The sequence below is a fragment of the Belonocnema kinseyi genome, chromosome 4, assembly GCF_010883055.1.
Source record: "Belonocnema kinseyi isolate 2016_QV_RU_SX_M_011 chromosome 4, B_treatae_v1, whole genome shotgun sequence".
Taxonomy (NCBI): domain Eukaryota; kingdom Metazoa; phylum Arthropoda; class Insecta; order Hymenoptera; family Cynipidae; genus Belonocnema; species Belonocnema kinseyi.
Window position 1 is genome coordinate 41095510 of NC_046660.1, and position 16427 is coordinate 41111936.

Below are 16427 nucleotides of genomic sequence, written 5' to 3' on the forward strand. Positions count from 1 at the left end.
AAGAAAAAACATCAGTTGTCTTTTCAAGATCAAAATATAAGTTTTATAACAGATATATGTTTCTTAGAAAAAAAGTGAATAGTAAATTTAAAAAAAAAATCATCAAAAAGATAAATTTTTAACAAAATAGTTCAATTCTCTACCAAATAGTTGTATTTTTATCCAACAAAGATGAAATTTTGTACAGAAACAGATGAATTTTTAATAGAAATAGACAACAAAATTTTTTAAGTCTAACTTTCATCCAGAAAGGACTTCAGTTCATTTTTCAGTACCAAAATATAAATATCAAACAAAAAGTAAATTTTCTACGAAATAGTTAATTTTTCGACTAAAAAGTAGAATTTTCAACGAAGATGTATGACTTTTTAACAAGTTAGTTTAATTTTTAAACAAACAGTTGCATTTTATCCAAGAACGATGTAATTTCTGTGAAAACAGGTGAATTTTAATATCAAAAAGACAAACTATCAAAAAGGAGGTTGAAACTTCAACCCAAGAGTTGCATTTTTATTCAAGAAAGATGAAATTTCTTCTAAAACAGATAAATTAAAAAAAAAACAAGACCTTAAAAAAAAGTTTAATTTGTATCCAAAGAAGATTTCAGTTCACTTTCTAACAATAAAATAATAATTTTAAGCAATAAGTTAATTTTCCGCCAAACAGACGAACTTTTAACCAAAAAGTATTACTTTTTAACAAGATTGTTAAATTTTGAACCAAACAGTTACATTTTTGTTCAAGAAAAATGAAAATTCTACTAAAACAAGTAAATTTTGAAATAAAAAAGACAAATAAAAAAAAAAAAGAGTTGGATTTTCATCCGAAAATATTTCAATTGTCTTTTCAGCAGAAAAATACGAATTTGAAACAAAAAGTAAATTTTCTAGGAAATACTTTAATTATCAAGAAAACATTTTCATTTTTATTCAAGAAATATGCAATACCATTCTGCTAAAAAAGATAAAGTTTTAAACAAAAAAGACAAACTTTCAGAAAAAATAGTTTTCATCCAAAAAATATTTCAGTTCACTCATTAACAACAAAATATGAATTTTTTTAATTTTCTACGAAAAGAGCTGAATTTTAAAACCAATAGGACGACTTTTTAACAAAACAGTTGAATTTGCAAGCAAAAAAGATGTCAGTTTAAGAAAATTGATAAATTCCTAACCAAATAATAAAATTTATAACTAAAAATTGTCTCCCCCTCCCCTCGTTACGTAATTTAAGTACAATCCCTCAACAATTTATCTAAATCAAATTTTGATCACCGGGCCAAATTGTTATCCAATTCTTCTCTCATTGTTGACTAAAAATACACGACAATAAAAAATCAGTAATATATGTCAGTGATTTTTATCTAAAAAATAATATCACGATTCTTTCCTGCAAAAAATATTCACCTGGCACGTAATGCCGATCTGCATACGCCTAATAATAATAAAGAGCCCATGCGTTCTTCTCAATGCCTCAGATAGATCTTGTTTGAAATGTCTCTATCGTTTTACAACTTTGTTGTCACCTTAAAAGAAAAAAAAAAGAATATAAAGATAAGATATTTCGTTGCGTGCCTGTCCCATTGAAACAGAATCGTATTCTTATATTCACTCTGCTAAAACCAAAGCACTGATATCCGATATTTGATGAATTTAGTTTTTAAAAGAAAGAAAAAAAAAGTCGACAAAATTGCAGAATATTAATTTCCAATTCAGAATTTCAATCCCTTTTTTCCCTCGCAACTCAATTACCAAGCTCTCTCTCTCTCTCTCTCTCTCTCTCGCTTTCTCTCTCTCAAATATTCTAAACACAATTCATCTGACACTTAATCGAAAATTCGGTTAGCGGCATTATCTAGCACATTTTTTTTCTTTTTTTTTCTATATACACAAGTTCAGAACAACACCCACCACTTTTCAGCGCACGTCCAGAACGATTGGGCGCGACAGAGTTCAACGTGTAAAAATACGTAGAAAAAGATTATACTTCCATGGAGCAGCAGCTGGAGCTCGATCAGTATCAGCAGCAACAGCAGCAGCAGCAGCGTCTTCTTCCGTTTACACTGATTATCATACACCATCATAGGCCAGGTCGACAGGTGGTCTGTGATGAGGTGGGAGGTAAGACGGCGGTGTAGAATTCCCGGGACCAGGAGTGCCAGCACCAGGTCCACCGTAACTCGGATAATTAGCACTTGGTGCATGAATCCCAGCTGGAGGCGATGGATAGGCATCGAACGAACTCGAATAGGATCCATTGTACGAGTAGGGATTGGACATATGACCCAGCGAGGGATGCATTCCTCCCATTCCGCTCATGCCTCCCATCCCATAAGTACGCTGCATCAGACTAGATTCCAGACCGCTGAAGAGATAACCATTCGGCGATCCCATTGGATAGTGAGGACTCGGTATGATGTTTGGATACGAATTTGGATGATTGACACTTGGTGTATAATTGCTCGATGCAAGATTTTCCACTGTGTAGGACTTGCTATGCTGCTGCTGTTGCTGCTGCTGCTGTTGCTGATGATGTTGCTGCTGCTGTTGAGCCTCCACGTGGCGCGCATTCATTGAATACAAGGATCCGTAATTATCGCCCGGCGAATGATGCAAAGGACTAGGATACACACTGTTGCTCTGCGACAGAGGTGGACTGTAGTTGGACATGTTGGAATTGCCGAAACTCGAGAGATATGACTGATGCTGGGCCTCCATTTTCTCAGCGAGCGACTCGTCCGACATGCCGGGATGACCATGCTGCAATCGTTGTCCGCCACCATCGGTGATACTCGGTATCTGATCGACCAGCGACTCCAAATCACTCAGACTCTTGGACGCGACGTCTTGATTGCCGTTCCTCTTGATGCCATACTCATGCGGATGATGATGCGGCGACATGGACGAGTGGGTCGGCGTGTGCGGATGATTGTGAGGCGGTGTTTGATGCGAATGGTGCGAGTGCTCGTCGCCCGTCTGACTCAGGGGCGTGGGTGTCGCTTGATGGGGATGCTGATTGTGCGAGTCGGGCGTCTGCTGCTGCTGCTGCTGTTCATGGTAGCCCATGTAGCTCGTGTAGCTCGAGTGCGACGGTGTGCCCGGACTGCCGTGATGGCCTGTACTGTCACCATTACCACCCGGATTGTACGAGCCAGGTCCGTTACTCATGTTCTGCTGAGAAATACTGCTGGGCGGCTCAAAGTCCGGGTGCTCGACACTCGGCGAGGTTAAGGGCGAGGGTTCAAGATTATTTTCCGATGATATGGCTGTATTGATTTCCGAGGAGAGGTCCGAGTGTGTGAAGGAGAGGGACATGGATTTGGGACTTTGGCTGTAGTGCTGTTGTAGATGAACTGGACTGTGCTTTGGATTCATGCCGTAGGGACTGTCGTTCATTCCATGGCCAAAATAACTCGGCTCGTTCATGTTTTGCGAGTATGGTGCCATGTGAGCAAAGGTCTTGGGCGGCGACATCAGGGGAGGTGAGAAACAATTGGACAGGGAATTCCCGTAGCCGTCGTTTATGTGTGCCGCCATCATCTGATGCTGCTGCTGCTGCTGATGATGATGCTCTCTCTCTTTGGCTTCTAGTTCTTGCTGCTTCTGCTGCTGGTGTATCTTCTTTGGCCGACCGCGCCGCTTCTTTATCACTTCACCGTTTGGATCGATTTTTTCCGAATCGTGGTGAGTCTGCTGCTGATCTTCCGGATTCTTTATTTTCTTTGGTCTACCGCGCTTCTTCTTGCCGGGAATCGCACCAGACTCTTGTTTGATCAATGCGCCATTCAAGTCTGTCGTCATTCGGCTGTCACCGTCCCTCGTTAAATCATCGCTGAAGAGTCCTTTCTTCTCCTCGCTTGGATCTTGATCCTTTTTCTTTAGTTTCGAATCGGCAAAGACAATGTCAGACTCATCGAGATGGGAAATGGTTCCATTCAGGTAATCACGAAATTTTTTCAGAGCAGCGTAATACGGAACTTTGTCTGCGGCTCTGGGTAACTGAGCACATCTCGCGCTACTCGATGGCATCACCCACATGTACTGTAATAATCAAAGAGAAAATAAATAAAAAAATGTTTAGACAAATAGTCTCACAGGCCTCACAGTATCCATGGAATAAAATATAGGGACCAAAGGTTACTTTTTGTCACGCTTATAAGGTACTTTTTTCGCGTTCAATGGATGACATATTCAGGATAAATTGATAAAACTTAAAAAAAAATCAAATAAAAACTCAAAATATTCAAATGAAATGGAAAAAAAATTTACATACAAAAATTCCTTTGATTTCCGCAAAATTGGAATTAAATTTAGAAGAATTTATGATAAAGAAGGATTCAATCGAATTCGTAAAAGTTCAAGGTGGTTTAAAATAATTGAAATAAATTATATAAAAAAAGATCGTTGAATTCAGAAAATTTGAAATCAACTCAGGGGAATGCAAGTTAATTCAAAATAAATGCCTAAGAATTACGACGAGGAATAAAGACTTCAAGATCAATTAAATAAAAATTTCTTTAAAATAAAATAAAAATCCATAGAATTAAATAGAATTGAATAAATTTAGAAGAATTCAAGTGAACTAAACATATTCCAGAAAATTCCAAAGTATAAAAAAACTTAGCTTTAATTAATAAGACTTCAGGGTGAATTTAAACAAACAATTTAAAATCTCTTCTTTTAAACACTACTCATTTATAATCGAAAAAGAATTTAGATCAATTGGAAAGAATCTTAAAAATCAAAAAAATTCCATAGATTTCTGTAAAATTAAAACGAATTTAGAGGAATTTAAAATAAACAAGAATTCCAGAAAATTCATAAAAATATGAGTAATTTAAAAAAAATGTTAATGAATTTTATGAAAAAACATCGTTGAATGCAGAAAACTTGAAATTAACTTTAAGAAAATTCGAGTAATTTCAAAAGAATTTAAATAAATGCCTAAGAATTAAGATGAGGGATAAAGACTTCACTTAAATAAAAAAAATAAAATTATTAAATATCAGTGGTCAATTAAATAAAAACTTTTTAAAAATCAAAAAATAGAATTAAGTGGAAGTGAGTAAATTTAGAAGAATTCAAGAGAACTAAACAAATATTAGAGAATTCTAAGGAATTAAACAAATTTAACTAATATTTGAATTTTCAACTAAAGAAGATAAATTTGCAATCGAATATCGTTACACTTTGAACTTTTTAGTTCAAAATTAAATTTTCAACCAAAAATCGAATAGTTACATTTTAAACTAAAATGGGAATTCTTTAATTCGAATTGATGAATTTTCAAATAAAAACTTAACTATTTTGTTGAAAATTCTTATTTTTCTTGGTTGATAATTAGTTTTTTTAGCTGAAATTTTAATTATTCTATTTTTAGTTAAAATTTGATCTTTTTCAGTTGAAAATTTATCTATTTGCTACAAAATATACCTTTTTTGTTAAAAACTCAACTACTCGGTTGAAATTATAAAAAATTTGGTTTAATTTGAAACAAAAGAGTTGAACTTTCAACCAACTAGTTTAATTTTAAACTAAAATGATGATTCTTTAACTGAAACAGTTGAATTTTAAACTAAAAAAAGATCAATTTTCTAACAAATTGTTAAATTTCGAACTAAAACAGATCAATTTTGAACAAAAAATGGAATAGTTAAATGTGCAGGTAATAAAATTAATTATCAGCAACAACAAAAAAACAAGAATTTTTTATAAAATATTAAAACTTTTATCCGAAGAGTTTTATTTTAAAGAAAAATGGCAAATATTCAACTAGAATAGGGTTAATTAATAAGAATTCAGGGTAATTTAAAAAAATAATTTAAAATGTCTTCAAATCCTTGAAACCCTATTCATTTATAATAAAAAAAGAATTGAAAAGTATTCTACTCAGTAACATATAAGTATATTTAGAGGAATTTAAGGGAAATTAGAAGAATTCATTGAAATTCATAAAAATAAGCTAAAATTAAAAAGAATTGAGAAAAAAGGGAGAAAATTCAAAAATGTAAAAAAATGCGTTGAATTGAGTAGGTTCGAAATGAGATTACAAAAATTAAAGGGTATTCAAACAATTTTATAAAATGCCTAGAAATTAATGACGGGTTTTATCGTTTTTGAGATTAATTAAACAAAAACTTTTTTAAAATCCATTGAATTTAGAGTATTTCGAAGAATTCAAAAAAATTTAAAAGAATTCAGGATAAATAAAAATTCCTTTAAATGATTAAAACAATTATAAATCCCGTGAAATAATTTTAATCTCTTCTAAATTCTTAGGAATCTTTTTAAATACCTCAACATATTTTAAAGTCTTTGACATCCCTTCAAACTATTGAGGTAAATACAACATTTCAGGTAATATTTTAAAATTAAAAAATATATATACCTTCAAATGTTTCAAACCGTTTGATGATTTATCAATTGAATTTAAAAAATTCAAAAGAATTCGAAAGAATTGAAATGAATTCAGAATAAATTTATAAGACCTTAAAACAATTAAAATTATATTCCGAAGAATTCAAATAAATTGGAAAACATTTTTAAAATCAAGAAAATTCCATTGATTTTCGTAAAATTGAAATAAATTCAGATCAATTTTAGATAAACGAGAAGAATTCGATGAAATTCATACAAATATAAGGTGCATTAAAAAAGTTCAAATGAATTGAAACTAATTTAAAAGTATGAAGAAACTTAATTGAATTCAGTAACTTTGAAATGAGCTTAGAACAATTCCAGGGAATAAAAAATAATTTGATTTAATGTCTATAAATTAAAGATAAGGTTAAAAGAATTTAGGATCAATTAAATAAAAACTTTAAAAATTAAAAACAAAATCTATTGATTTAAATAGATTTAAGTGAATTTAGAAGAATTCAAGTAAATTACAAAATGCAAGAAAATTCCAATAAATTTAAAAGAATTCAACCTAAATTCACTAAAATAATCAAATCTTTTCAAATCTTTGAACCCCATCTAATTTGTAATACAAGAAGTGACTAATGACTACCAAAAAACTCAAGTTATAAATTCTAAAGAATTGGAATAATTTTAAAAATCGAAAAAAATCGTTTGATTATAATAAATTTTGAGTAAGAAGTAAATTTAGGGAAATTTAAAGAAAATGAGAACAGTTTAATGTATTTCATTAAAAATGAAGATGAATTTAAAAAGCAATTAAGTAAATTAAAAACAATTTAAAAATATGAAAAAAATTAATTGAATCGAGTGAATTTAGATAAATTCAATTCTTTTTTAAAGAATTCAGGATAAATTAATAAGAATTCAGGGCGAATTCCAAATGAATTGAAAAAAATGTTTAAAAATCTCTTCAAATTTTTGAAATTCTACAAAATCTCTGACTTCTTGCGAATAAATTAATTGAAATCCATTCAAAAATTAAAAGTTCTTAAAATTATTAAGATCCTTGGAAATTCCTTGAAATTATTTAAATCTCTTGGAAATGCCTTCGAATCTTTTAAAATACCCAAAAATATTTCAGTCAATGAAACCACTTCAAACTATTGAAATAAAAAAAAAGATTCTGGGAATCGCTTAAAATTTCCTAAAATATTTCAAATCCATTAAAATCTTTTGAAATCCCTCAAATTTTTCTAAAGTTCTTAATAATGCCAATGAATCTGAAAAAATACCTTCAATTGTTTTAAATACTTTGATCATTTATTTAATTGATTCTCAGGATCAAATAAATAAATAAATACTGTTAAAAGGTACAACAAAAGTCCTTTAAATTAAAGCAATTTAGTAGAATTCATGTAAAATAAAAAAATCCAAAGAATTTCAATAATAAAAAAAAATCAGGATAAATTAATAAGAATTCAGGGTGAATTCCAAAAATTAATTCCAAAACTCTTAAAATGTTTGAAACCCTACGAAATATTTTTAAATGTCTTCAAACCTGTAAAATCGTTCACATATCTTCGAAATACTAGGAAATTATTTACCCTAAAATATTTTTAAAATATTAGAAATTTTAAATCCTTTGAAATCCAGTAAAATATTGAAAAATCCCGTGAAATTTTATGATAATAATTCCTGAAATTCTGGAAAATATATTAAAATATCTTGATATCTGAAAATGGAATCCATTCAAATTAATTAAATTAATTAATAATTCCTTGAATATTAAAAAATTTTCTAAAATATTTCAAATCCTTAAAAATTCTATTAAACTATAGAAATGAATAAAAAAATTACTTGGAATCTTTCAAAATAACCTAAACTATTTTAAATCCTTTATAATCTTTTGAAATCCCTTGACATTTTTTAAATATCTTGAAAATGGCAAGGAATTTGAAAAAATGCGTTTAAATGTTTCCAATCCTTTTACCATATTATCAATCGATTAACAAATTCGAAATAATTAAAAAAACTCAGGGTGGCCGTTTTAATCGAAGAAAAAAATTCCCGGTCATTTCACGGTTTTTTTCCCGGTTCGCAAGCATTTTTCACGGTCAATGAAATTTAAAAAATCGAACTCTATTCTAAATATTTTTGCATTTAAAGGAATAAACAATAAACAACCAATTAAATTTACACGTATGAAATGGAAGTTACTAACACATTTCAATTGCATTTTTTAAAATGAAATTCAGATAAACTGCAAAATTTAGAACTTTTATAAATTATAGAGTTCAAAGATTCAGATTAAATTCCAAAAATATAAATCCACGTTAATATGTTCAATGCTCTAAATTAAAGAATTAAGCAATGACCTTAAAAATGTTCAAAATTAAATTTCCATAAATTAAATTTAGAATTTGAAATGATTTCAAATCATTTGAACGAAGTTTGTGACCCGAAAAAATGGGTCCATTCGTACCGAAATTTTGGTATTCAATTGTATTCAATTTACTCGTCTTAAATGAACAATGAAATTTTTAATGGATAAGACAACTAATAAAAATAATATATTCATTTATTTATTCAATTTAATATAAAAAAAATAATATAAAGGAAGGCCTAAAACTTTGAATTAAAAACATTTTATTGATGAATCATTAAAATTGTTATTTTCAAATAAAATTATCGGAATAAATAATATTATATTAATCTCAATTCGTCTGATGACTTTCGAATTCAAACAGTTACAATCTGGAAATTCTCAAATTTCGAACTGATTTAGAATCTTTTTGTCACATCAATTATTTTTCAGTTTTTTATACTTTACTTACTTACAAGATTGTTGAAATCAAACTTGGTCAAATTTTTGTTCTGCAAATTCGTAAAATTCCCGGTCAAAAAATAAATTCACAGTCATTTCCCGGTTTCAGAAAATTCATGGTTATTTCGCGGTTTTCCGGGTCCAGCAGCCACCCTGTTCACTTTTCGTGAATAAATTCTTTGAAATCCACCATAATATTATAAAATCTCGCAAAATGCTATGATGACATTTCCTGAAATATGTATTAAAATACATTGAGAAATTTAAAATGCCTTATAAGTTTTAAAAACACCCTACAATCTTGAAAATCCCTTCAAATGATTGAAATCTATTAAAAATGTATTAGAATCTTTAAAAATAGCCAAAAATATTTCGAAAGAATTGAAGTCAATTTAAAAAAATATATTAACCAATGAGATTATTTATTGAAAAAAATTGGCATTGGTAGAAGTTACATTATGGGTTGCATACAGGGTACCATAGGGACCAAATATTGAAAATAGGGTACTTTAGGGACCTTATCTTAATTTAAGGTACAATAGGGGATTTTAGGGACAGGTCTGTGAGGCCCATATTCTTTATTAAAAAGAAATATTAAAGAAGCTTACGGTATTAGTTCCATCAACGAGATTCGGCTGCCTCCCAAATCCAAATTCCTTTTTACCAGAAAACACCTCATAAATCAGTTTGCCATTGAACACTGCAATCTTAGGCTTGTACTTTCGTAATTTTTCTAGCAGAACGTGACTTCCTAAAAATTAAAGCATGTCAAAAAAAAAAATCGTTGCAAGGCATGCTTAAATTACTTCACTGTTGAAAAGCTGGCGATTTTTAATAACTCTTGTAATCGAAAAATTGAGCTTTACTTTATCGGGAATATATATATATATAATATTTAATTTAAAAACAATATTGAACAGAACAGCATTGTTTTAGAAATTTCATTGTTGTTTAAAAGGAGAAAAAGTAGTAGTTTTTAAATTTTGTGTCGATTCTTATTTCTTAACCACACGAACCTTCTTTGATTTCTTTTCTTGTAAGGTCCGCACTACCTTTCGTAGCACGTGCTACCATATTTGTGAAACCAATCCCAAGACGTAGGAGTTTGTAATCATCGTCGGCCGTCAAGGGCTCAGGAGTAAGTCCGCTCAGATGTAGACATTTCCCTAAAAAAAGAATAAAGTATATTTCTAATCAGTCGCACGTAAAACTTATTTTAAAAGGATAAGAAATTCTACTTTTGAAAGAACAATATCAAGTGAATTATTGTACAGAGTGGCCTCAATACTTCATTTTCAAAATTCCCTGAGTTTTTCCTGACCAATTTTCTACTTTTCCTGACCAAATTGTATTCCAAGACCAGAATTTTAATCTTGTAACATTTTTAACATTGAATCTTTTATAAACAGACTAAAAATATTTCAGGATAAAATTTTTAAAAATTCCAATTTATTTACCTGTATTTACTTATTTTAACGAAAAATATGTCTTTTGAACAAAATAGTTGAATTTTCAACAAAATAATAAAATGTTCAGCAAAATAGTTAATTTTTTAACCAAATATTTGAATTTTCTACCTACAAAGGTTTTTCAACCAAATAGTTACATTTTTAAACGAAAACCTTAACTTTAAAAAAACCGTTGAATTTTCAACAAAAAGATGAAATATCGAAGAAAAATATAATAGTAGATGTTAAGAAAAAAATCACGAATTTTCAGCATGATAATTGAATTTCTAATCAAATACTGGAATTTTCTACCTACAATCATAAATTTTCAACCAAGTAGTCACAATTTAGAAAAAAAATTAAACTGAAACCATAAACAATTGAATTTTCAACAAAAAGATTAATTATTAACGAAGACCAAATAATAGTTGATACTTCAACTCAAAAAATACACGAATTTTGAACAATATATTTAAATTTTCAACCAGAGTTGAATTTTCAATCAAATAATTAAATTTTGAACCAAACACATGTATATTTCACAAAATATTTAACCGGAATCAAAAAGACGAACATTTAATCAAGAAGATTAATTTTCGACTAGAAAAAATAGAAGAAGCGTTTTTAACAAAACACATGCATTTTCAAACAAAGGGTTGTATTTTCAAATAAAAAAATGATCTTTCGACCAAAAATGGAACACAAAATCGAATAAACAAATACGCATATTTTCAACTAGAGATGAATTCTAACTAAAGTGATGAATGTGCAACAAAAAATGAATTTTTAACAAAATACATAGTTTTATTTTGATTTAAACAGGATCATTTTACTATAAAACAGTTGAATTTAAAGCAGAAAATATTAATTTTCTACCAAAAGGGCGAACATTCAACAAGATAATTTAATTTTAAACCAAAGAGATAAATTTTCAAATAATATGATAAATTTTCAACAATGAAAGAATGAATTGTTAAAATTAAAAAACGAATTGTTAACAAAATAGATCAACTTTGAAATTGAATTTTGAACGAAAAAAAATTAGGAAATTTCGACCAAAAAGATTATTTTTCTATAAAAAATGCTAATTTCCAACTAAAAAAGATCAATTTTCAAAAAAAAAATTGAATAGTTACCTTTTTTGTTAAAAAAATTAATTGTCAACCAAGTACAAAAAATAAATTTCAACCAGAGATGTGTTTAAAAAAAAGGATTTTTTAACACAATGGTTCAACCTTCAACCAACTAATTGAATTTTAACAAAGAAAAAAACGATTTCTCAAGGAATAATGTAATAGAAGACATTTCAACAAAAAATATTTTTATTTTAAATAAAAAAAAACAGTTAAAATCAACCAAGAAATATGAATTTTCAATCAAAACATTTAAATCTTTAACCAAAGAAGATTCATTTTCTACCAAATAGTTGCATTTTTAACCAAAACAGATACAATTTTCACCAAAATAGATGAATTTTTAAGCCAAAATAACGAATTTTCACAAATATATTTGAATTTTCAAGAAAAAAAATTAATTGAGTTTTCAACATCAAAATACCAAAAAATAAAATTTTTAACTAAAAATATAATTGGCAGGTGGGAGTAACTGAAAAGAAAGGTATAGAAATTCAAATAAAGGGCAAATACAATACTAACAAGAATATTACTACATCAGAGTGGTCAGCAAACTTCACTTTCAAATTGCCAAAACTTTTCCCTTACCAATTTTTCATTTCCCCTGATCATTAAAACACCAATAAAAAATCAAACAACAGACTCTTCATCTTCTTAATTTGGAACATAGAATCTTTTATAAAAGTATTTAAAATATTTAAAAATTAAATTTCTTTTAATTGAGGCCAAACAATTTTTAACTTCATTTGTTGAAAGAAATGTTTTTTCATTTACATTTTTGTAAAAAGAGTGCTTTAAATATTAGCTATTTTAGAAATGTATGGATTTTTAGATTGTTTCTTTCCCTATTTGAAATTGTAATAATCTAAATAGATTGGTTCAGAATGAATCACGAATGAAAAAATTAAAATGTATTATCCTTGAAAGTTATATAAATTGCCTCTTATTAAAATTCCTTGACTATTGTCTCACAGAAGATTTAATACGGAGGAATGCATACAGTCAATCGAAGCTATCGAATGTATTTTTTTGCAGTTTTCCACTTCTTTGGCCAAATGTCCAGGCGAATGCGAGCGCAATCTGGCTGCAGACGGTGGGGGATTTTAGAAATTAAAAAAATACAGGATTGAGTTCGCCAGGCATCGGTTGGAGGCTTATTATGAAAGTTGGGGTAATTGGAAATTTAGGAAGGGCTGTGATTTGCTGCGGTAAGAAAGGATTTTAGATATGTTGACACCCGAAAACGGAATAAAAAATCAATCTAATCTAGAAATTCCCTGACTTTTGAAACATATTTTTGTCCAAATTCCTAATTTTGTCCAATTTCGAGGTTTTCCCTGACCTACAAACACCTTGCTTCAATACAATATGCATTTTAAATTGTTTTCCATGTACATTTTTGACATTGATGAAATGGTTTTCTCTACCATTTCTAAACTACTTCATGACGAAAGATTGAGAATTTTACAACTCTACTTTTTTTGCGCAATCGTTTCGTTTGAGGTCGCTTATTGAATTGAAACTGTCGCAAGGACCTCGCGAGCATTTAGATTTATGACGCAACTGAAAGTCATTCGGGCGAGCGACCTACTGCGAACCTACGACCTTGGAGAACTTGGGAACAAAGTTAACGGTGGAGAGCGTATACGCTTTCCGCGTTTACCCCGTGAAAAAGGAAAGAAGGGAGGGGGGGGGGGGTAAGAAGACGAACGGCCGATCGAACAAAGTTTATCGAAGCTAACGCGACCCTCCAACGACGCTAACCTAAGCTAACTTTCTTTTTCCAGTGCGTTCCAAGTTTCAAACTTTACCCAACCACTTTCTTCTGATACGAATAGTTTATTCTCGGCGAACACGAGAAAGTCTCACGGCCTTCATAAGGGATTATTCTTTTTAAACAGATTTGCATCACTTGAACTCAACTGCTTCTAATTATTACATTACAAGGAGTTTTTCTAACACAAACATTAAAGAAAAAAAGTTTCAAGATAGTGTCAGAACATTTTTCAAGTACTCAACTCCCGATTCTGGGCATATTCTGTTTCAAGGTCAGAGACTACATACACCACAACACCGATTTAGTAACAGCGTCGGGAGTTACTGCAAATAGTCTTATTAATAAATCAGGGAATCGAAAAATAAACAGTCAGGGCAGCCTGAACCGTTTCCAATACGAATGCATAATAATGCGCAATATACTCGACTGGGTAATCGCGCATTGTGGCCCTTCCGAGGCGAGAGTCGCAACCACCTCTCGCCCTGCATCCTGAGAAACTGCGGGGGCTAGCAATTCTAGGAATTACAAAACCGGCCACTGTTGCAGCTGGACGGCTGAACAACGTACAATATTTTCGATTTTCTTGATTTTAATGTAACAAGCTTGAAAATTTAAAAAATAAATACGAGGATTAAACCAAAGTAAACTATTCCGCAGCTCGAGGAGTGGTTATAGGATATCCTATATTCAATTAAAACGGAGAAAATAAGAAAAAAATTTTTAATGAAAAAAATATATATTTCAAAATCAATCAGAACGTAATACATACATTATTCCTGAAAATTTTTCAGAATTTTTATTCGACGGGCTTTGACTGGATCGTGAAAGGGTTAATGGTTATTTAAAATGTTCTTCTTTAATCCATTAAATTATCCAAATGCCCATTTATTATAACAGAGTCTAAGCGCCTAGACCAAACAAGGGAATAATCTATTATTTGGTTTAAAATTGTATTAATTTGTTCAAATTTCAATAATTTTGTTAAAAGGTAATACTGATTGGTTAAAAATTTAACAGGTTTTTTGAAAATTCGTATTTTTGGCTTGAAAATTCAAAATTAGATAACATTTTTTTTCCTTTCTTGACAATTTTTTTCATTAGAAATATAATTATTTTGTTGAACTTTCATCTTTTGGGTTTTAAAATCCATCTCTTTTTATAGAAATTTCCCACATTTTTGTTGGAAACGTAACTGCCTGTTTCAAAATTAATCTATTTCTGTTGAGAATTGAATTTGTTATTGAAAATTCACATTTTATTGTTGAAAATTAGTCTTTATTGGTTAAATCCAACTGCTTTGTATTTTTGATTAAAATCCTTCATTGTTGACATATCAAATATTGCACTTTTCGTTAAAAACTTGTCTTTTTAGGTTGAGAATTCAACTTATTTGCAAAGATGATCAACTTTCTTAAAAGATTAATTTTTTGGTTCAAGATTCATAATTTTAGTTGAAAATTCGCTTTCTTTTTTCAAAGAGTAATCTTTTAAACTGAAAATCGAAATATTTTGTTGAAAATTCAACTGATTGATTGTGAATAAACTTTTTCTTCGATAATTCATATTCATCTTTTTTGGTAGAAAATGTGTCTTTATGGTTGAATATTTATGTTTTTGGTGAAATATCAATTCCGTTGAAAATTCATCATATTTGAGGATTCAAGTATTTTGTTGAAAATTCACTTTTATTCAACTACTTTCTTAAAAGTGGAAAAATTGTGGTGTCCTATCAGCATAACCCATAATTAAATCAAGAAATTAGATATCACTCTTGGCCTTCACGGAAAGGTTGCAAATTTTTAAAATCTGAATAATTCAAAACTTGTTAGAGAGTTTAAAAAATTGAAACTTTTGTTTAGTTTTCAAATATGTATTACAATTTATTCCATTAATTGTTTTTGTTTGAATGGAAATGAGACAAAATGAGAAAAAATTGTCGAATATATTTTTTAAAATTTGAAATAGTTGTCCCATTAACTAAATCTAAAACATGTAATTACTTTCGTTGATATTTAAAAAATCCTAACAAATCAAAAATTATTTTTTCTCAAATACGATTTCATATTATTACTTGGCATCGAAAATTGTACACATAGAAAATTCGCCTTCTGAAAGCTTTGAAATCTTTCTGAAATATTTGTGAAATATTTTGAAGTCTGCTAAAATGATTCTAAACCTTTTGAAATATATTTAATTGCAATCTTCGTGAAATATTTTGAAGTCTGCTCAAATATTTTGAAACCTTTTGAAATATTTAAAATCTTTCAGAGATCTTTTTAAAGTCCTTGGAAACCACTGGAGATAAAAACGATAAACACAAAAATAAAGTAGTCAACCCCTTGAAAATGCTAATACTGAAACTGAAGTAACATCGGCATTTTCAACTATGTAATAATTTTTAGCAATTGTAAATTTATTATCATGAAAAATGTATATTTAAACATTCTTTACTGGATTTTAAACACGAAAATACTCAAAGATAATACGAAATATTAAAAGACTAACAGATTTAAATTACTCTTCGGATTTCAAAAAAAAGAAAAGGTTTTATAAACTAATAATTAAAAAATCAAATTCAAGGTTCTTATGGAAAATTCAAGGAGACTTCCAGGTTTGCAAGGTTAAAAAATTCAAGAATAATTCCAGGTTTTCAAGGTCGCTAGACACCCTGATATTCCGATTATTATAATTCGACTGCATCATACAATATGGAATAAGTTCGTGCGAGTCCGTTTATAGAATCAGGTTTCAGTATTTCCGTATATGGAATCAAGCCTATTTTGATCGATTTGGATATTTTGACTTTTCCTAATCAAATAAACAAAATCAGGCCATTCTGCAGCACAAATAAATCAACGTTATGGAATTCTGTATAATATTTAC

General features: G+C 29.4%; 1 protein-coding gene across 1 annotated transcript in view; it reads right to left on the reverse strand.

The window, feature by feature from the left end:
• Positions 1 to 1871: 1871 nt before the first annotated feature.
• LOC117171609 overlaps positions 1872 to 16427 on the reverse strand; it is a 117981-nt gene continuing 103425 nt past the window's right edge. The window contains exons 7-9 of the mRNA XM_033359062.1: positions 10203 to 10352; positions 9795 to 9937; positions 1872 to 4040 (exon numbers count right to left, since the gene is read on the reverse strand). Of these exons, the coding sequence (XP_033214953.1) occupies positions 2070 to 4040; positions 9795 to 9937; positions 10203 to 10352 (2264 nt within the window). The 3' untranslated portion in view covers positions 1872 to 2069. The remainder of the gene's footprint in view (positions 4041 to 9794; positions 9938 to 10202; positions 10353 to 16427) is intronic.